The sequence below is a fragment of the Balaenoptera musculus genome, chromosome 15 (assembly GCF_009873245.2).
Source record: "Balaenoptera musculus isolate JJ_BM4_2016_0621 chromosome 15, mBalMus1.pri.v3, whole genome shotgun sequence".
Classification (NCBI taxonomy): domain Eukaryota; kingdom Metazoa; phylum Chordata; class Mammalia; order Artiodactyla; family Balaenopteridae; genus Balaenoptera; species Balaenoptera musculus.
The window spans coordinates 6,260,737-6,281,524 of NC_045799.1; the positions used below are offsets into that span (position 1 = coordinate 6,260,737).

At 44.9% G+C, this 20,788-nt stretch overlaps 1 protein-coding gene across 3 annotated transcripts in view; it reads right to left on the minus strand.

Moving 5' to 3' along the window:
• CASS4 (Cas scaffold protein family member 4) overlaps positions 1–20,788 on the minus strand; it is a 44,507-nt gene that overhangs the window by 16,464 nt on the left and 7,255 nt on the right. For 2 of the 3 annotated variants that reach the window (XM_036824319.1, XM_036824317.1), the window contains exons 2-3: positions 6,018–6,440; positions 1,623–1,724 (exon numbers count right to left, since the gene is read on the minus strand). In XM_036824319.1, the coding sequence (XP_036680214.1) occupies positions 1,623–1,724; positions 6,018–6,440 (525 nt within the window). The remainder of the gene's footprint in view (positions 1–1,622; positions 1,725–6,017; positions 6,441–20,788) is intronic. The other variant, XM_036824318.1, reaches the window with a different exon arrangement.

The following is a 20,788-nucleotide window of genomic DNA, read 5'->3' on the forward strand; positions in this document are numbered from 1 at the left end:
TCTGGGAAGATTCCGCATGCCGCGGAGCAACTGGACCCATGGGCCACAACTGCTGAGCCTGCGCGTCTGGAGCCTGTGCTCTGCAGCAAGAGAGGCCGTGATAGTGAGGGGGCCCACGCACCGCGATGAAGAGTGGCCCCCGCTTGCCGCAACTAGAGGAAGCCCTCGCGCAGAAACGAAGACCCAATAGAGCCAGAAATAAATATAAAAATAAATAAATAAATAAAAGAGCCTTCCCTAAAAATTAAAAAAAAAAAAAAAAATGGGTGGAAGACCTAAATAGACTTTTCACCAAGGAAGACATACAGATGGCCAAGAGACACATGGAAAGATTCTCAACATCACTAATTATTAGAGAAATGCAAATCAAAACTACAATGAGGTATCACCTCACACCGGTCAAAATGGTCATTATCAAAAAATCTAGAAACAGTAAATGCTGGAAAGAGTGTGGTGAAAAGGGTACCCTCCTGCACTGTTGGTGGGAATGTAAATTGATACAGCCACTATGGAAAACAGTATGGAGGTTCCTTACAAAACTAAAAATAGAACTACCATACGACCCAGCAATCCCACTACTGGGCATATACCCTCAGAAAACCATAGTTCAAAAAGAGACACGTACCACAATGTTCATTGCAGCATTATTTACAATAGCCAGGACATGGAACCAACCTAAATGTCCATTGACAGATGAATGGATAAAGAAGATGTGGCACATATATACAATGGAATATTACTCAGCCATAAAAGGAAACGAAATTGAGTTATTTGTAGTGAGGTGGATGGACCTAGAGTCTGTCATACAGAGTGAAGTAAGTCAGAAAGAGAAAAGCAAATACCGTATGCTAACACATATATGTGGAATCTAAAAAAAAAAAAAATGGTACTGATGAACCTAGTTACAGGGCAGGAATAAAGATGTAGATATAGAGGATGGACTTGAGGACACGGAGTGGGAGGGCAAAGCTGGGGTGAAGTGAGAGTAGCATCGACATATATACACTACCGAATGTAAAATAGTTAGGTAGTGGGAAGCAGCAGCATAGCACAGGGAGATCGGCTTGGTGCTTTGCAATGACCTAGAGGGGTGGGATAGGGAGGGTGGGAGGGAGGCTCTAGAAGGAGGGGATATGGGGACATATGTATGCATATGTCTGATTCACTTTGTTGTACAACAGAACTAACACAGTATTGTGAAGCAATTATACTCCAATAAAGATGTATTTAAAAAAAAAAAAAAAAGACTCCGCACTCCCACTGCAGGGGAACTAAGATCGCACCTGCCAAAATAAAAGTGCTTTGGAAACTGAAAAAAAAAACAAAAAGTGCAGATATGTGTATGTGTATGTTTGTGTGTGTGGATATAAAGTATCTATTACAAATGAAAAGTAAAAGAATTTTAAATATTCAGAATTCAAATAGTAGTAATGTTCTCCTGAGCAGGTCTGGGTTCCCTGGGCACACAGCTGGTTTCTGAGTGGTGATATGTCCTTTGGAATCAGGACTGATGCTCCAGGAGATATCTCAGTGGTAAAGCTGAAACGCAGGGTCTGCGTGACCCTGAGACCTCACGATGGATGGAGAGGTGTGGGAAGATCAGGGCCACGGCTGAGGCTCACCTTTAGGGCTGGGAGGCACCGGCTCTGGGCAGGCACATCATACACCTGGCAAGGCAGAGCTGGCAACGAGGTCCGAGCAGGTCTGGGAATTGTGAAGAGGGCCTTGGGGAGAAAAAGAAGAGTGGAGGGAAAGAAACGTCACCGCTGAGTCCACGGGTCATGAGACAGCAAAGGCAGCTCTGACACACTGGGACGTTCTCTGGGCACCTCTAACTGGAGGCCCTTCGTTCTGAGACTGGGAACAGCGGGACGCTGTTGGGGAGGTCCATGGTGGAGGGCAGTCTTCCTCACGTGCTGGCCCATAGCTGCTTGCATCAGCCTCACCTGGGAAGCAGGTTGGAATGCAGATTCCTGGGCTCCGAGTCCGTTGTACGGAATTTCTGAGTCTTGACGGAGAAACTGAAAAACTGCAGTATCATCAAGTTTCCCGGGTGATTCTGATGTTCTCTAGGGATCCCAGGCTGTGATTCGAATGCTGGGTTATTAATGTTTGTCTAATGATGCTGAGGATGCAGCCGTGAATGAGGCAGGCGGGGGGGGCTTTACAGGTGCTGCCTGATCCTCCGTTCTGTGATCCCTTCACTGCTGCAGGTTAGTAAACCGGACTTGGTCCCTGCTGGTCTTCGGTTGCTCTGTCTAGGACCAACTCAGGACTGGTTCCCCATTACGCTCTGGGTTAATTCCAAGCTCCTTGCAGCCCTTGCCCTGCCCAACCCCAGGGACTATGCATGGTGTGTCCCCAGTTGTCAGCCATCACCGTCCTTCCTCCCGGCCCACCCCCCTCCTTACTGGAACACACCAAGCTCTCTCCCACCGCAGAGCCTGTCCAAATGCGGTTCCACTGCCTACCACTCTCCAATCACCACAGGTCCATTTTATTTATGCAGCTGACTTTGTGGGTCACACTTGCCCAAGAGACAACCTACAGACTACAAGGGGACTTTCCTGTGTTTGGAATTTTAGGTGGAAAGACGTCAGTTCAAAAATACCCAGTGTTTCTTGGAAAATGTAGATGGCAATCAGTTAAGGAACCTGTTTTGAGAAACGTGGTTTTGAAAGGTTTGGAGGACAGAAAGTAACTCCAGTTCAAGAACTAGAGGGTCTAAAAGCAATTTCATCAGGAAATCTAACCTTTTTACTTGAAATACAAAAGATTACCCTCTCTGAATTTAAACCAAAATCAAATACCTTCTTTGTATGGCCATTTTATTTTATTATTTTTTTAAGAGAGGCTGGCATGTTATATTAAGGAAGTTGGAATAAAAAGTAAAACAAAGCTCAAGATAGTGGTTACCCTGGGGGGAAGTGGCTGGGAGAGGTGGGAGGGGGCTTCTGGGATGCTAGTTTTGTTCTTTTTCTAGATTCGGATACTAGCGACTGAACTCTGTACCCTTAGGATCTATAGGTTAAACTTCAATAAGACAAAATAGATAGCGTCAGCCACAGAGCCAGGTGAACAAGATCAAGGGCAGGCCAAGGGCTCTGCCTTGGGTGTTGGCAGCCCAGGGGTGTAGACAGAGACAGACACAACAAAGAAACTTCGGTCTCTGGTATTCATCAGGGTGTGACCCTGGATGGCCCTTTCACCTCCCTGGGAATCAACTTCCTCATTTGTAAAGCGAAGAGTTGTTCTAATCTACACGGGTCTCTTCCAGCTAGAAAGACGGAGAATCTCTTATTAGGACAACTTGAGACAAGTGACATATTTCCACCTTCTTGGTTTTTAATTTTTGGCCAACCTTAATCTAGAGATACTCAACCCGGGGAATCTCTGAAATGGGTCCCCCGGGCCATGTGCCAACCCTGTGAACTGCCCGTCGGAAAACAGCTCAAAGCTAGTGGCGGGCCGTGCTCGGTTTTACCAATGTCCGCTTCTGCTTAGAATGTAATATTTTCTCGGCGGTCTCAGACTCAAGGCTCACCGCTAGGTTACCCGAACGGGGAGAAGATGTCTGCCTTTTCTGTGAATCAGAAGATTCTTAACTGATTATCATCTTGCATTCTTCCAGCTCCTTCCTTCTTGTAGTAGAGGAAGAAGCAAAATTATTCAGAATCACCAAAAGATACAACTTGAGGTGAACTTAGAAACGATGGAGCCCCACCCTCTCTTGATACAGAGCAAGAAGGAGAAGTACAGAGCGGTGCTGGGATGTCTCCAATCACCCAGCATAGCTGTGGCTGCCCCAAAAGCCAAGTGAACCTGGACTCCTGATTTCTAAGCCACAGATGGCATCTCTTGCTTTAAAAGACCCCACAGCACAGAGAAGGCAAGAAAAAAGGGAGGCGGGAGGGAGCAAAAATATAGACAGGGCAGCGATGGAGGGAACTTAAGCAGGAATGAGAGGCAGGAAAGTGCCCCAGGTGTTTCACTGGGGCCACAGCAAGACCTGCTTGAGTGGTGAGGGGTCCCTCACCTCTAAATTCCCCTTTGGCAGCCGTGGCTTCTGTCCACGGCCGCAGCCTGCACCGGCGAGAGCTCCACGCTTCATGTCAAGGACAAATGTTACAGCTAATGCCCTGGCCCTTTTCTGAGTTAGGATGGTAAACTCATCTCTCCTTTCATACCACTGTCAGTCTAGAAGTTGACAGTGAGTCCACGGTTGTGAAGCCTTAGGTTGGATCTGGTCGTTTCATTCATTCCGTAAATGTTTACGGAGCACCTTGCAGGAGCCTGGCACTGTGCTGGGGGTTTGGGACCCCCGGGGAACAGTGGACATTGCAGCTGCTGTCCTTTTAGGGGGTCTTTGATTCTTTTTGTTTCTTTTAGTGGCTTTGAAAAGCAACTTAGTTAACTTCAGCCCAGGCCACTTGTTGCTCTCAGAGAAGCCAGCACCGAGTCAGCTGCTCAGATGACAGCTGAGTGTGCCAGGCCTAGATCTGGGCCAGTTGTTCCCGAAAAGTGACTTGGGGTCCACCTCACGGATGGCTGCTGGAGACTCAGCTGCCTCCTTCTGGTGTTTGCAGCCAGTGCCTACGAGTGGCAGCTGTTCTGTGTAACAGCTGGTTCTCTGCCTGGCAGCCCCGGGGAGCTAGGAAATCTGAAGTACTCAAAATCTCTTAAGGAATCAACACCTTCTTGTTTGTTTGAAGAAGCTAGTGTGGAGGAGGCCTGCATGGTAGGTGGGATGTTGCTCGGGGGGCTGGGGGGTGGGGGCCCGCACATACATGGGAGGAGTGGCCTTTCCTGGACACGGACCTCGCTGGGACTTCCATGCAGAGCTGGGGCCGGGTGGGATGTGTCATCTGAGCTGAAAGCAAAGTGTGTGATGGCAGGAAATGCCTGCAGTGACTGAAGACCATGCAAATCTGTTCTACATTCATAACACTCCATGAAGGCCAGGGCTTGGGGAAAAACAGTACATTATTTTTCTCTTCTTTTAATTCCTTTCCTTCTTTTTTTTTAAAAAAAAGTTTCATTCTGCATTTACTGAGCGCTTCTTTTCTGCTGTTTTTTAAAAATTGTTATTTGAAAAAATTACAGATGTAACACATGCTCTACATAACGCACAAATCAACTTCCTAGTCTCTTTGTTCATCAAATATTTATCAAGTACCCACCCCATGCCAGGCATGGTCCCAGATGCTGGGGACACAGCAGCGAATAAAATAAAGGTCCCTGCTTAATGCCTTCTTTCACTTTCTCCTTAACCAGTTCCACTTCCTAAGGGTAACCACTGTTGGTGTGTATTCATTTCAATGCACACATACACGCACAATTTTTTTTTTGAGTTTTTCTTTGTTAGGTTGGTTTTTGTTTAAATGGTTCTTTCTCCCCACTTATAAATACTTTATAGGACTGCTTCATCTTTTTTTCACAACTGCATAGTAGCTTATCATAGGGTTATGCCAAAATTTATGTAACAAATACCCCATGAATACACATTTAGGCATCTTGGATTTTTCCCTATAACAAATAATGCTATAGTGGCTATGGCCTCCTCATCCAGATCTATTTCTGCCTTCTTGTATATTTCTGCAGCAATTCTGAAAGTAAAGTTTCTGGATTGAAAGGAATACATATTTTAAATCTGATGAGTGATTTCTTGCCTTTGACCCATGGAAATTCAACCCCTCCATTTACCACTAGCCATCCTAGTGTTCCTAGTATAAAAAAAGACCACCATGAATGTTGAGATGCTTTCACACACAGCTTGACTAAGCATTTAGTTTCCTGCAAAGTGTGGGTGTCTTGGCGAGCCAGGAACCGCCAAGGTACCCAGAGTGTTAATAACAACCAAAGTGGGTGCCAAACACAAGCTCACCCACTCACCCCAACCATCTGCTTCCCATCTTGTACGTCTGATCTCCTGATGGACACCCACGATTCAAGGGTAGTTAAGCCCCTGGGTGCTACCTACCCCTTGACCTATTCTTTCTGTCTGGAAACAGGCTTACCTGTTTTGGAAAGCATAGAGTCTTTTCACAGACGATTCTGGCGCTGGCAGGTGGGTCAGGGACTTCATAGACTTGGACTGTGGGAGGCGGAGGCCCCTCCACCCAGCTCTTCATCTGCTCGTACACAGGGCCTGGAGATGAGGGGTTGAGCAGGGTGGGCACTTCATAGGTCTCCTGGGAGCTGGTGGAAGCATCTTCCGGGCCTCTCAGGAAAGGGGGACAGGGCTTGTCGGCGGGGGCCTCCACGAGGATTTCAAGGCGGTTGGCAGGGGCCAGGCCTTGCCTCCCGTGAAGCAAACACTTCCACCAGCCCTCGCTTTCCGGCACATTTTGTTCCAGAATGGTCAGGATGTCTCCCCGGCAGAAAGCCAGCTCGTCGGCACAGTCGGGGTGGTTGTCATAAAGTGCCCTGGCCAAGAACATCTGGGGGCGGGGGAGAAAGAATTCACGGTCATTCTCATCGCCAATGACCACTGCAGCCATACTGCTCGCTTAGCACCCAGTCACAGCTGCTCATTTATCTTGTTTCCTCGACCCCAGAGGTCCTTGTCCCTGATGTCTGCCTGATTTATTTCCACCATCCTTGGGGAGTGTGGGGCGTGGTCTCAGGTGAAATGTCAGATCCTCCGGGAAGTATTACTTCCACCCTGAGACCAGGTCCAGTCTCTCCCCTCTCATGGTCCTCATTTAATTTATGACCCCCCTAGTTATATGGTAGAGGGCAGCCTAGCACAGAGTTGGGTTGAAATCCTGACTCTGTGACTTCCTAGCTGTGTGCCCTCGAGTAAATTAGTTACTCTCTTTGGGCCTCAGTTTCCTTGTCTGTAAAATGGGAATAATAGTACTATCTACCTGATGGAGTTATTGTGAGAATTAAATGGGTTGGTAAGTGTAGAAAGCTCATTGAGCAGTGCCTGGCATTTGCTAAGTGCTCAGTAAAACTTGGCTGTAAGGTGTCAAAATGATTCTACTGCTCTTTGCCTGGTTGTTATTTTTCTCCTGACTGGACCTGGAAATTCCAGGACTTCTGGGACCAGATCTCGCTCGATTTGCTGCTCTCTCCCCAGCATCAAGCATGGACCCAGGCGCATAGGCGAGGCTCCATCAATGTTCATTTATTCACGTGCAATGAAACAAAGACGCAGTGGGTGAGTGACTAGTCTATACAGCCAGGATCAAAACACGGGCAGTCGGGCTTCCCTGGTGGCGCAGTGGTTGAGAATCTGCCTGCCAATGCAGGGGACACGGGTTCGAGCCCTGGTCTGGGAAGATCCCACATGCCGCGGAGCAACTGGGCCTGTGAGCCACAACTACTGAGCCTGCGCGTCTGGAGCCTGTGCTCCGCAACAAGAGAAGCCGCGACAGTGAGAGGCCTGCGTGCCGCCATGAAGAGTGGCCCCCGCTCGCCGCAGATGGAGAGAGCCCGCGCACAGAAACGAGGACCCAACGCAGCCATAAATAAATTAATTAATTAAAAAAACAAACAAAACAGAACAAAAAAAAACCACGGGCAGTCTCCTAATTCTCAGACCCATGCTCTTTCTGTAAGCTACACAGTCCTCCAAAAAAAGAAAAACCACCTGTTGTAACGAGAGCAATGGTAAAACCCCTTCTTACTGGAATTTTCTGCTGTAAACAAATGAATGCAACTTGTTTCTGTGGGTTTTAAAGTAATCGCCTCCTTCCCTTATTATATCAATGCATTACAGAAAAATTAGGAAATGTAGAGAAGCAAAAAGAAGAAAATGAAAATTACCTACAATCCCACCACTCAGAGGTAACTATTTACATCATTTTGGTATTCATCCTTCCTGCTGCCTTTTTAAAAAAATCAAATTTAGTTAATTATACTTTTTATACCCACTAGTCCCTAATACATACAGTTTATAAATAAAGCAAAAACGACCAACCCTCCCATTACATTGGTTGAGAACTGATGCGGTTTTTTTTTTTGCATAATAATATTTTTTTTTCTGTCACAAAAATGGAATTGGATGGCCAACTGCTGAAAAATACCATCTTAAACCCACAATCAGGTCTGTGGATTTGGGGAAACACATGCATGTATATCTGAGAAGACTAAGTAGAATCAAATCCTCCTTGCAGGCAAATAGGCACTGAAAATCCTCCATAAAATCTACAGCAGCTGAGATCCTAGGAGATCATGCATATTTTTGTACATGAACCTTTTCTTCCTTGCTACAAAAGCGATAAAAGTTCATAAACGAAAGAATACAAAATAATGATAAGAAAACAGAAAAAACCAAAAACACCTACAGTGCCACCAACCATAGGTCACTACTGTTACTTCTTTGGTTGTGTCTTTCCAGACCTTTTCTTGAACCTACATGTTCACATACATACCTAGAGTAACAATTATATTTTAACCTAGGGGCAGGACAGGAATAAAGACGCAGACATAGAGAATGGATTTAAGGACATGGGGAGGGGCAAGGGTAAGCTGGGACAAAGTGAGAGAGTGGCATGGACATATATACACTACCGAATGTAAAATAGATAGCTAGGGGGAAGCAGCCGCGTAGCACAGGGAGATCAGCTCGGTGCTTTGTGTCCACCTAGAGGGGTGGGATAGGGAGGGTGGGAGGGAGATGCAAGAGGGAAGAGATATGGGGATATATGTATACATATAGCTGATTCACTTTGTTATACACCAGCAACTAACACATCACTGTAAAGCAATTATACTCCAATAAAGATGTTTAAAAAAAACATAATAAGAATCTATGATACATACAGTTTTATAATCTGCTCTTCCCCACTTAAAAATAGATTGTGAACATCTTCCTTGGCCTATAAACAGTTTTCTTCACTATCCTTTTAAATAGCAGAATGGTTTTCCATTGTATGAATGACCCATATTCGAACTTCCTGATTTGGGGACATTTTAGCTAATTCCAGTTTTTAGCGATTACAAACAATGCTGAAATGATTACCTTGATAGCCAACTATCTGCAACTCCCCCTGTTATTTCGACAGACACATTTGTGGGAGGGGAGTTGCAGGTGGAAATCATTAGGGCTCCCCCTTCTGTGCTGCTCACGGCCCTCCAGCGAGGTCTGACTCATTTCCACATCTGCCCACCCTGACCCTTGAATGAAACTGCCCATTTCCTTGCACCCTAACATACCCTGTGCATTAGCTCTTTGTTGGATGGCGCATTCGTTTTAAAATCTTTGTCAAGAAAACTTGAAATGTTTTTGCAATTTGGGAAGGGCGTTACCTCCCTGGGGCATCTCCACTGTTAACTCATTTTTCAAAGAAGGAAGAAGGCCCTGAAGAGTTACGGGCTGGTGTACAGTGAGGGTCATTGCTGCCTGTGGAGATTTTCTCTTTCATCCATGGTGAACCACAGATCCTCAACTAGAGGGATGGTATGAAGCCTTACTTGTCTGAGGTTGAGTGAGTTTATGAGATTAAATTGGAAAGCAAAGAGTTGAGTTAGAGCTAACAGCCAGAGATCCTGAGAAGCATCCCCTCGGGTCAGTCCTGTGTTCCTTCACGAATTCAGCCAACGTTTACTGAGTGTTTACCAGCACTGTTCCCAGTGCTGGACTTTCCAGGAACACAAATTTTGATCGTGTCATTCCTCACCCTACGGCCCTTCGATGGCTCCCCAGCGCCCTTCGGATGAAGCCCCAACTCTGCCAAACCTTCCAGGCCCCTGCTCTCCTGTCCAGCCTCAGGGCCTCACTTCCTCACCAGCCACTCAGGAGCGCCACCCTTTTGGGGTCCTCGAATCCTTCACACAAGCTGTTCCCTCTACCCAAAACAGTTAGCACCTTCCCCCCCTGCTCCCCATGAAATCCCACTCATCCTTCCAGATTGATTTAAAGTGTCCTTTCCTTGAAAGATGATGCCCTGTTACCCATATTCCTCCAGACTAAGCTAGTTCTCCCCATTTTTTTTTCTTAACACCTTTCCATATCAGGATTTATGACCTTTGTATTTAATTCATTAAGTGGGCGATCATCTATTTGGTATCTGTCTCCCTGCAGAGCATAAGGTCCAGGAGAGCAGGGGCCACACTTTCCTGCTCTTACTGTACCCCCAGATTCCAGCACACAGTAGGTGCTCACTGGCTACTTGGTGAGTAAGTGGGTGGATAAGGATGAGTGATGCGATGCCTTATGTTCAAGTCTTTGGAAGGTAAAGAGACGCACAGCACCAAGGTGAGAGTTCCTATTTCTGTCTAAGAAGAAGGAAGCTCTCTGACTCTCTGGCCACTCTTTTTGATGCCTTTCAGTAAGAATGACCCCTGAGATGTCCAGAAGATGGACCTCGAGGCCTGCCTAGTCTGCCCACTCTAGTGCTGTCCCTTCAATGTGCTGTCAGCTGGTTCCACATGAACATGGGTGCTCAGCTTTGGAGAATTGAGCAGAGCTGAAGCATTTAGAGGGAAGAGAGGTTTAAAATCTTATAAAGGGTATTGATGAAAGGTCCAGACTTAGTAAAGTTACTTGCTACTTTGTGGATTTTTTTTTCCAGTTAAAGAAGACAGTAACTTCTGTTCAGTAAGAAAAGATAACCTGAAATGTTAATGGTTTATTATCTTGTTGGTTGGATTTTAACCAGATTTGTGTCTAGCCCGGCAATCCTAGCCTAATATTCCTGTATTGAATTGCCTCCAGATACCTAGATCCCCAAATGCTCTTTGACCTGATTTTAACTTTTTTTCTGGTTCCTTCATTAATTACCCAGTTTAATAAAATCCTTGACGTGAGTTCATTTTATATTCACATGAGAGTCATGATTTTACCTTTATGAAAATGATACTTTAACTGTCCACACTGGGAAGAAATGGGAAAACAAAACACAATCTCCAACCCATCATCACAATTCCCACGAAATACATCTAACATAGTCTGAAAAGAAAAAGCCCATCATCTGAAACGTGCTTGCACTTGTCTAGAAATAAGATAGTGTGTATCTTTAGACAGAGCAGTTGCTTCAACATGGCAGTTGCTTTGAAGTGCCCAGATTGACATCAGCTTAGCTGGTGGCTTTTCCTGTTGCAAAAGGTGGGGATGCTTGTCCAGAGAACAATGGGCTTGTGTGATCACCCACCCCATCGGGCACCCACATCTGTCCAAAATGGAGACACAGTTTACTTTGCACTTACAGCCTGAAGACTTCAGAGCAGCAGCCAACATCTTAAAGGATGTAAAGTCCCAGTGAAGGAAAATCCTAAATATGTTGCTATAACATGATTCCCTTCAGAATAGTATTTCATTATAATTGGTCCAGAGACATCTCCTGCAGTCAATTAATGTCTTAGAGTTTTAATAACAAAGACTATCAAAATTTGTGTCATAAAAGAATTTTTAAAATGTGAGAAATCTTGGGGAGTTCCTCTCCCAGAAAAGGTAGGTAACAGTGGACTATATTGAATGGGGACTTGTTTTGTGTTGGGGGTACTGAAGCCATTATATCACTTAATTTTCAACTGCCTCAGAGGTAGGTTTTCTTATTCCCATCTTACAGATGAGGAAATGGAGGGTCAGAGAGATCAAATGACTTGTCCGAGGTCACGTGAACTCTAAGACTTCTCCTCACATCCGTTATTGCACGCTTCCCCTTACAGTTCAGTCTCTAGACACCAGCCAGAATGATATTTTGTATGATATTTGTCTTTCTCTGTCTGGCTTACTTCACTTGGTATGATCATCTCTAGGTCCATCCGTGGTGCTGCAAATGGCATTATTTCATTCTTTTTATGGCTCTGAGTAATATTCCACTGTATAATATATATGTACCACATCTTCTTTATCCATTCCTCTGTCAATGGACATTTAGGGTGCTTCCATGTCTTGGCTATTGTAAATAGTGCTGCAGTGAGTATTGTGGTGCCTGTATCTTTTCAAAGTATGGTTTTCTCCAGATATATGCCCAGGAGTGGGATTGGTGGATCACATGGTAGCACTATTTTTAGTTTTTTGAGGAACCTACATACTGTTTTCCATAGTGACTACATCAATCTACATTCCCACCAACAGCGTAGGAAGGTTCCCTTTTCTCCACACCCTCTCCAGCATTTATTAATTATAGACTTTTTGATGATGGCCATTCGGACCAGTGTGAAGTGATACCTCATTGTAGTTTTGATTTGCATAGAATGGTATTTTATACACATAAATCAGACTTTTGGTCTCTTGTTTAAAAATGTCCAGTTGCTTAGAACCCCATTTAGAACAAAACGTAAGCTCCCTACCAGATTGCCCTGCCTGATCGGGCAGTAGTGCCTGGGCCGCTACTACTGCCGTTAATTTCCCTCCAGCTGCATCGTTTTCTTACTCTTCTCTGATGCGCTAAGCTTGCTTCCACCTCAGGACCTTTGCCCTTGCTAGTCCTCCTGCCCTGAACACTCTTCTGCCAGATCTCTGCATGAATGACTCATCCTCTTTCAGATCTCAGCTCGAGTCACCTCCTGAAGAGAATGTCCCTGACCACACGCTGGAGGCTGGGCTCCTACGCCGCATGCATCCACGGGACTTGGAGATGATGACCCTCTAGGCATGTTCAAGAAACAATCCAGTCGGGGCAACCCAGGCTTTTACGGACAGGCTGGCAGTGTGGGGAGAACAAGAAATAGCAACTGCAGCAAACAGTCATCGTGAACCCATGCCCCGGCACTACGCTCAACGCTTTACAGACAACAGATGGAAGGGACTGACAAGGGCTGCAAAGCAGCCTGATAACAACTGCAGTTGCGCTGAGGCCACTCCCAAGTTATTTTTTAACAGGGTGATAATTTGGAAACATTCGTGTAGATATTTAAGAGATGAAAGAGGGCATATGTTTATATTTTTATTCTCTTTGGGCACAAAGACAGTTAGGTTCTAGGTACAACGGAAGAAACCTTCTTAACCAATTTCCAAAAAGGACATTTCCCCCAAATGCCCATCTTCATACAACAGTTGGGAGAAGGGAAAGGAGACTGGGGAAACGAAGGCAAATAAGAGATTCCCTCTCTGGGGAGACGTTCACACAATGGCCAGATGCAATGTGCTAATCTATACTGAATCTGCAATGAGACGTGGGAGTAATTAGCTAGCTTCATTCATTCATTCATTCAATCAATCATGCATCAAGATTGTATTGAGCGTCGATTATATGCCCAGCACTCTGCTAGAGATAGAGCAGTGAACAAAACAGTTCCTGATCTCATGCCGGTGTACGTCCTAGCAGAGGAGACACATTCCAGTCACATCAGAAATAAACGTAGGGTTTCTACTTCTCTTAAGTGCAATGAAGGAAGATACAGAAATTTATGAGGAATTACGAGTGCAGTTGGGAAGTGGGGATGGATGAGGGCTTAGGGAACATTCCCTTGAGAAACGGGCCATGGAAGTTGCAATCTGGGAGTGAGTAGAAGTTAGTCAGATCAAGAAAGGGGGACAAATCATCCAGGCAGAGGAAGAGAAGTGGGTGAGGGAGGGAGGGAGTGAATTTGTGTGTCTATGCGAAATGCATTGTGAGTCGGGGAAACTGAAAGATGACCAGGTTGTCTGGAGAGAAGTAAACAAAAACCTGGGGCTTGGTTTCCATATTGGTTGATGTTTATCTCTGATTGCTGGGTGGAAAGGGGATTCCACGGAGCCAGTGTGAAGCCAAAGAGGCTCATCAAAGCCAGTGGTCCAGTCCAGGCGGGAGATGCCTGAGGCTCAGATGAGGGTGGCAGTTGGCTCTAGCAGTGCTGCCAGGAGGAGTTGGCGAGGGATTGCGGGCAACCCTGAGGTGAGTCTTGGAAGAAGGGCAGGATTGTAACTGCCAGAGAAGGGAAGAGAGGCGCGCTGTGGACCAGGGGAAGTAAGATGCAGAGAGACAGATTTGGTTCTCATACTTTGTCTTCTGCAGTGATGTGAAGAGCCAGCAGCTACAGTTCTAAGCAGAACCACATTAGATGAGCCTGTAGAAATGCCACCTGCTGAAGCTTCTTTTTGGGCTTCTGCATCACTCCCACTGCCAGGATGGTCATCCCCTCTCTGGGCCAGGAGGGTGGGCACAGCTCCCCAGTGACTGCCCCATGCTGGCTCTCCAAGAGCCTGGCTTGCCTTCCTGCTTTATTTTCCACTTTTTTTCAGTTCACTTGAAAGAGCAAAGCTGCAGAAACTCAGAGTGTTGGAGCTGGATGGGGTTGGCGGTGGGGGGGCTCATTTGCTGTGTTGGCCTCATTTTAGAGCTTTACGGTGCCCGAGACTAGGAGAGGTTAAGGTCACACAGCAGCAGCCAGTAGAGTGGGGATTCAAACTCGAGTCCGTTGGACTCTGAAGCCTGCTATTGCCAATTCAGTGCACAGCCTCCCCGAGTCCAAGTCAATTTCCTACTCTAATCTGCTAAAGTCTAGATGCACGTAAGCTTAGAAGGAGCTGGGTTAATGACATCTATAGGCAGCAGCGGCAAACTCAAATGGTTGTAGGAGCCGGGCAAGCAGTATACGTCAGGGAGGCAGGCCAGGTGTCAGACGTTTGGGAGTGGTGGAGACTGCGGCATGCCCAGGCAGATTTCAAAAGATGACTACTTGGGCCAAATGAAGTACTCTGCAGCTGAGCCCAGCCCACTGCTGGGCTCTTAGAGGCCCCACACTGGTTTCCTTTGCAAACTGGAAGTTAACAAGCAGGGGCTGGAGCATTTCTGCCCAGTGCAGGACTCCTCTAATGGGCAATCTGTTCTGAAGCCCCCCGTCACCACCACCCCCCATTATGTTATCTAAGACTATGTGCAAAATGCTCACAGTCTGAGGTTCTCTCTACCCTCCCCTGCTTGCTCCCCTCTTTCCCTTCACAAGGGTCAGATCAGCATCACAACCCAATCCTGCTTTCTCCTCGCTTTATCCTTCACAAGTGCTTCCCCCACCCCCAGACTCTTGTATTCTTGAAATTACAGAGTTAGTGGCCAGGGGATAGGAGAGTAGAGATCCTGGAATGTTTTCCATTAAAGTAGCCAGAAAATCTTCATTTCCTTGGGAAGGTAAATCATAGCACAGGGTCACCAGCTCACGGCAGGAAGTAGTAAATAAATAAGTGTCCCAGACAGGAAGAGATAGAGATCATAAATGTGGAAGGAACCCTGAGCAGCAAGCTGTTGCTGGGTCCCTGCTCTGTACGACATCATGGAACCCCATTAACAAGACGGGCGTTTTTCTTCTACTAAAATCCTTCTTTGAAAAGCATCCATGTTTAGCATTTTAGCTTCCTTTTCACAGATTCCATGACTTACTTCCAAGAATTCTTAGTTAGTTTTAGGGGAAGGTGATGGAATGATTGATCCTCCCCCTCTGAGGGCCATGAGAGAGAATAGTTATACATAAGCCACAACTTTTTTTAAATGCATGCACTGTAAATATTTCAAATCCTGTGATGTATGGGAAATGTGAACCCCTGAAGTTCATGAAGGTTTTCCCTGGATGTAGGAACTTTTTCTTTGAGATCAATGAGATATTCTCTTATACATCTTTTATGAGGCTGCTGAGCCCAGACTCAGAACATCAGGAGTAAATGCAGAACGGAGAAAGCTCTTTGATCATCTTTAAAGACAAAGGTCTCCCCTTCAATGTACTTGGAAGTATTTCATATTATATAAATACATAGATAGGCTTAGAAAGATCAAAGCAGAGAGAATGGTGCTATCTGTTGGCTCGTGAATGTTTATTTTCCATCATATTTTAAAGCGCATTAAACAAAATAGAGAGAGGAGAGAGAGAAAAGTTTCCAGGAGCATAAGAAAAATCCCCTCACCACCTCCATTTTCCCTTTCCCACCCACATTCTCCAAAAAGGGAAGAAAGACAGAGGAAGGAGGACAACCCTGAGGAAGAAACAAAGTATCCACATGACACTTTTTTAATGAGAGATGTGGATGGGTGACAGCATTCTGCAAGGCAATCTCGGGAGAGATAAGGGAGGGGTCAATAGGCGTTTAAGGAATCACAGCAAGGACTATCTGGGAAGGCTCCCCACTTTGCAAACCCCACATAACAACGCAGACTTCTTACACACTGTATGTGTCAACTAATATTAAGTTCCCATAATTAATCAAAGAGAAAAAAAATCCTCTCTAATCTTTCGGATGCATATTGAGTCACGTTTGTATTGTTGTTCACTACGTAGCCAATGCCTCATTAATAAGGATTGCTCACAGCTTTTCAACTCTGTTCCAGGCACTGGGATAAGTAATTAGCATTGATTATCTCACTTGATAGTAACAATCCCATAAAACAGGGACTGTTACTAATGTCCCATTTAAGAGATGAAAAGTTAAGGCACAGAGAGGGTGAGTGAGTTAGCCTAAGGTTGCTTGGAGGGCAACGAATAGAACCAAGATTGGCACACAGGCAGTTCTGACCCTGGAGTCTGCCCTTTTAGCCTACAAACCATAGTGCTTAGCATGTTATCCTTCATGAGATGGCATGTGCATTTCGATGGATGAGCAGATGACAAAGTGTGCCTCTGGAGAGAGGCATGGTAAGCTGATAAAAACATTTTTAACTCAGTTGGGTAAGTTGTATGGTTAGAGGATCAGAATTAGATTCCCCATTAAGAATTTGGGAAATGGCTTCAATGTAATTACTGGCAAATAATGACACATTTGTATAATGGAATACTATACAGCCATTAGAAAGAATGAGGTAGAGTTTAAATGAGCCGAAATGGAACATTCTCTAAAATAGAGTATTAATTTTTTTTTTTTTTTTTTGGCCGCATCACGTGGCTTGTGGGATCTTAGTTCCCCGACCAGGGATTGAACCTGGGCCCTGGACAGTGAAAGTGTAGAGTCCTAACCACTGGACCACCAGGGAATTCCCAAGGATTAATATTTTAAAAAGCAAGATGAGAAACTGTGCAGACAGTATGTCCCCATGTATGCTTTTATGAGTACAGCATCTTTCTGGAAGATGACATAAGTCATTGGGGCTCCCCCCTCTGGCTAGCTGAACCAGAGACCAGGAAACTATAGAGCTCTGGGATTAAAAGAAAACATGCTTTCAGTCCATGTTCATTGGTACAGTTTGAATTTTTAAAGCCATATGTACACGTTTTGCTTTTTCAGTATAAAAATCTAGTGTTTAAAGAAGATTCTATTCTGTTGGAAGAGAATTGCTTCTGCATTGGTGAACCTGAACTCCTGCTTGCCACGATTACTTAAGCTTGTTCTACTCCCAGATTTGATAGACGGGAACCTTGACCCAGTCAGTCTTCATCTCAGCCAAAAGCATTTTGCCACACAAAAGCATCTGGCATCTGGGGAAACCCTCTGTGTACTTCCGGGATAACTCACACCATCGATGGAACTCTCATTGCCCATCCATCAGAGGGCCCTTTACAGCATGAAAAATGCTGAGAAGTGCTTGGACAGTTGTTGAGAACCAGCTGATTTTGTGAGTGTTTCTTTCTCCCCAGCTCCTTGAGAGTAGGGCCACAGAAGACACCCAGAGAAGGCAACAAAAACCTACCACTTAAATGCAACAGGGTCTAACCGCAGGTGTGTTAAGAATCACACAAGTTTAGGCGGGGCGAAGCTTTAAGGGTTTTTCTCGCCTCGCCCAGGCAAAGTTAGAGAGGCATCGAATAAGTCTCCAGGTAAACGGGGGAGGCTGGGTGCCTTTGCCACCACTACGCCCCCTCCCCGGTGGTCAGCTGCAGAATGACATGGTCCTGGGCTCAAACACCTGGGCCAGGTGGGAGGGCCCCCCATGAGGGGACTGTCCCCAAGACCAGAAATTAGGACCAGCAGCCACAGGACACTGTAGCTGTGCCTTGCACTCGCCTAACACTGGGGAAGGCATTGGCATAACCATTTGCTGCTTTCCTTCCACATGGAGTTGTATTATGAGGTCTGCAGCTGAGATGGGCCACCAGGCCATCAGGCCTCCTCCTCTTTCTCTTCTCTAAGTTAACTTTTCTTTCCTTTCATGAATTTCAGTAGCTTTCCATTGCCACATTTACATTGAAAAGTAAAATTCCACAAGTTACAGGGAACTGAGAGTCACTTAACATAGCAAAATGGTATATTTCACAACCAGAACTTGCCTTGCGATTTGCAACTATATTAAATTATTTCCTTTTAATGTGTCATGCCTAACATGGTGCTGTAGAGCTTGACACAGCTCGGCTGCAATGATCTGCATTTCATTTTCAGAAATACTTAGAATTTTTTTTTAAATGAGGTGACAGCTAAGTAATTTCTTGCATCATCCCACAGCATAAAGAAGAGTTGCTTCTCTTGGAGCTATCTTTTTTTAAAAACTTAGCAAAGCAGTTAAATGAGAGAGGCTGAGGGAAAACTGCTGTCTTTCTTGTGGTTAATATTAATTTGCCAGATAGGCTAGAAAATAACTGAGTTTTAGCTTCAGCTCCGCTTTTGAAAAAGTTGAAAAGTTCTGGACTAAAAGGCTCCAGAATGTGTAGAAAGTGATCTGAAGTCATTTAACTGAGATACTGAAATGCCCTTTTCCAGATTACTTTTATATCTAGAGTTACCTTTAAGCTTAAAAAAAAAAAAACTTAACTGAGTAGAATAGAGCTTTCTAAACAAAATTTGATTTCTCCCTTTTTTGCTTCAAAACGTGGGACATGAAACAACTTTTGATAATTTCCACTGATGGGATAGTTGCTTGGGAAACATCATTACCTACTTCCTTAACTTAGTGGAAAAAATGCAGAATAACAAGTAATGGATGCATTTACACAGTTCACTCTGAGCCCTAAGCAATTGAACTCTTGCAGGAAATGGATTCCAGAAGAGAGAAACTCAGATACTCACATTCACCTTCGTCTTGATCCTTTAAAGAAATTATTTTTAAAGGTGATTAGTCCATACCCTGGAAAACACTGGCAGAAATCACTTCAGAAGGGAACTCCTTCTGTAGTAGTTGGTGCTGGCATGCTGTGAGGTTTGGGGTCTAGAACACTTGTGCCTGAGTACTGCTCTTTCTGCAACTGTCCCTATTGGGGGTGGGGTGGGAGATCTGGGCTGAAACCAACAGCCATGGGTGGGAAAGGTTGGGGCCGGTTACATAACACATCTAACACATCAGTTCCCTTCCACCCATCTGGATGCAAATAGCCATTGTCTCCGGCTTAGCTGTGGGCACTGGGGACTAAGAAGGGAATAAACCTGGTGAACTTGGAAATGAGAAGGGATATAAGAGAAAAAGAAAAACTTCAATAAAAGAAGGATTCCTTGTTTTCCCAACACCTCTAAAATGATCCTGACCATGGCTTAGTCTGTGAACACGCACAAACCTTAACTGATTTCTCCATGATAACGTTGAACTCTGATCCTTCCAGCTTTGAATTCTTCCTAATGGTTCAGATGAAAAGGCCTCTCGCCACGGGGACTTGGGTAGCCGCAGAAGGCACTGCCGACTAATGAGACTTTGAGGAAGAGGCTGTGGTCAGAAAAAAATTCCAAAGCCACCCAGTGGAAATGAAACATTTTCTTCCCTGATGCCTGAATACTGTGGTTTCCAATAGGTTTGGGTCCTACTGGAAGGTATATTGTTTGAATATACTTCCCCTATTCATGGGACTCTTGCTAAAACGCACTTTTCGTGCTTCACTGATTTGGCAGTTCTTTATTAAGCACCTACTGTATGTCTGACAACATGTGCTGGGGGGAGGAAGGTGAACAAGGTTCTGTTAGTCTAAGCTCAGGGTTGAAAACATGCAACAATAAAGATCTCCCAGGTCTTCTAAGTAATTGATATTTTTGGATGTGGCCCAAGACAGGTCCATGTTATACCAAACTGTTTCTGTAGCTTGTAGTGCCCTAGAGATCCAGCATATTTATTCATCCATCCCCCAAACCCCCTCCCCACCTCCAAGTTCACTCCTTGCTAGACAAGTCTCTGGATTCTTGTTTAAGATACTTGCTTTGGGGAAAAGAGGAGTTGAGAGCAATTTTGGGCCAAGGTAAGTGGTTGAGAATTCAGCCCTCTCCTGTGAGAAACACATGGAGGGAGGAGGGCAAGTAGCTGAGAATTTTCCTGGGCCTCAGTATCCTCATCTGAAAGTGTAGGGTCCCCAACCAGCTGCAACCCCCTGCATTTTGCATGGTTTCTTGTCTTGCTCTTATCTCCTACTTCATGAAAGCCATCAGAGGGATTAAAGAAAATGACAGGTGGGATCTTTTCCTTTCTCATCTTTTCCTTCCTTCCCTTTTTCTTGTTTTGAAGCGTAAAGGGGACCAAAGGCATGGAGACGAAAGAAGGTGTTTCGTGTCCTTTGATTGGTCTTAAGCAATTATACCACCGCCAATTAGGTGAAAGCTTTGTCTAAGACTGTGTTTCTTAAACTTCGTGTGTCTATTAACTGCATGCTTCCTGTCATATCCATGTGCTGTCTGTACATTTCTAACTTCAAGGAAAACATTAAATTAAGCCAATTTAAAAAAAAAAGTCTCCCAAAGCAATATGACCTATGAAATTACAAGTTTGTTGAGCTAGTTTTAGTTTTCTCCAATGCACATTAAAATACAGAGCTAACATTAAAAAATGTTCTACCTGTGTACCACACCTAAAATCATCTTGTATGAATGAGGTCAAAGTCCCTGCAGGGTGTGATTATTTTCCATTTGATTGATCAGGAAGAATTCAAAACTGGTCCAAGCTGTTTAATGGATCACAGAGAAATGAGTGAAAGTTCATACTTGTTCACCGAATTCTCCATTTGCTAGGGTCACTTTTAGGGGTGTTAGGAAAGCAACGAGCCACCTGTTGTTTAAGTTCTTCTCTCAGTCTGTTGGTGGGCATTT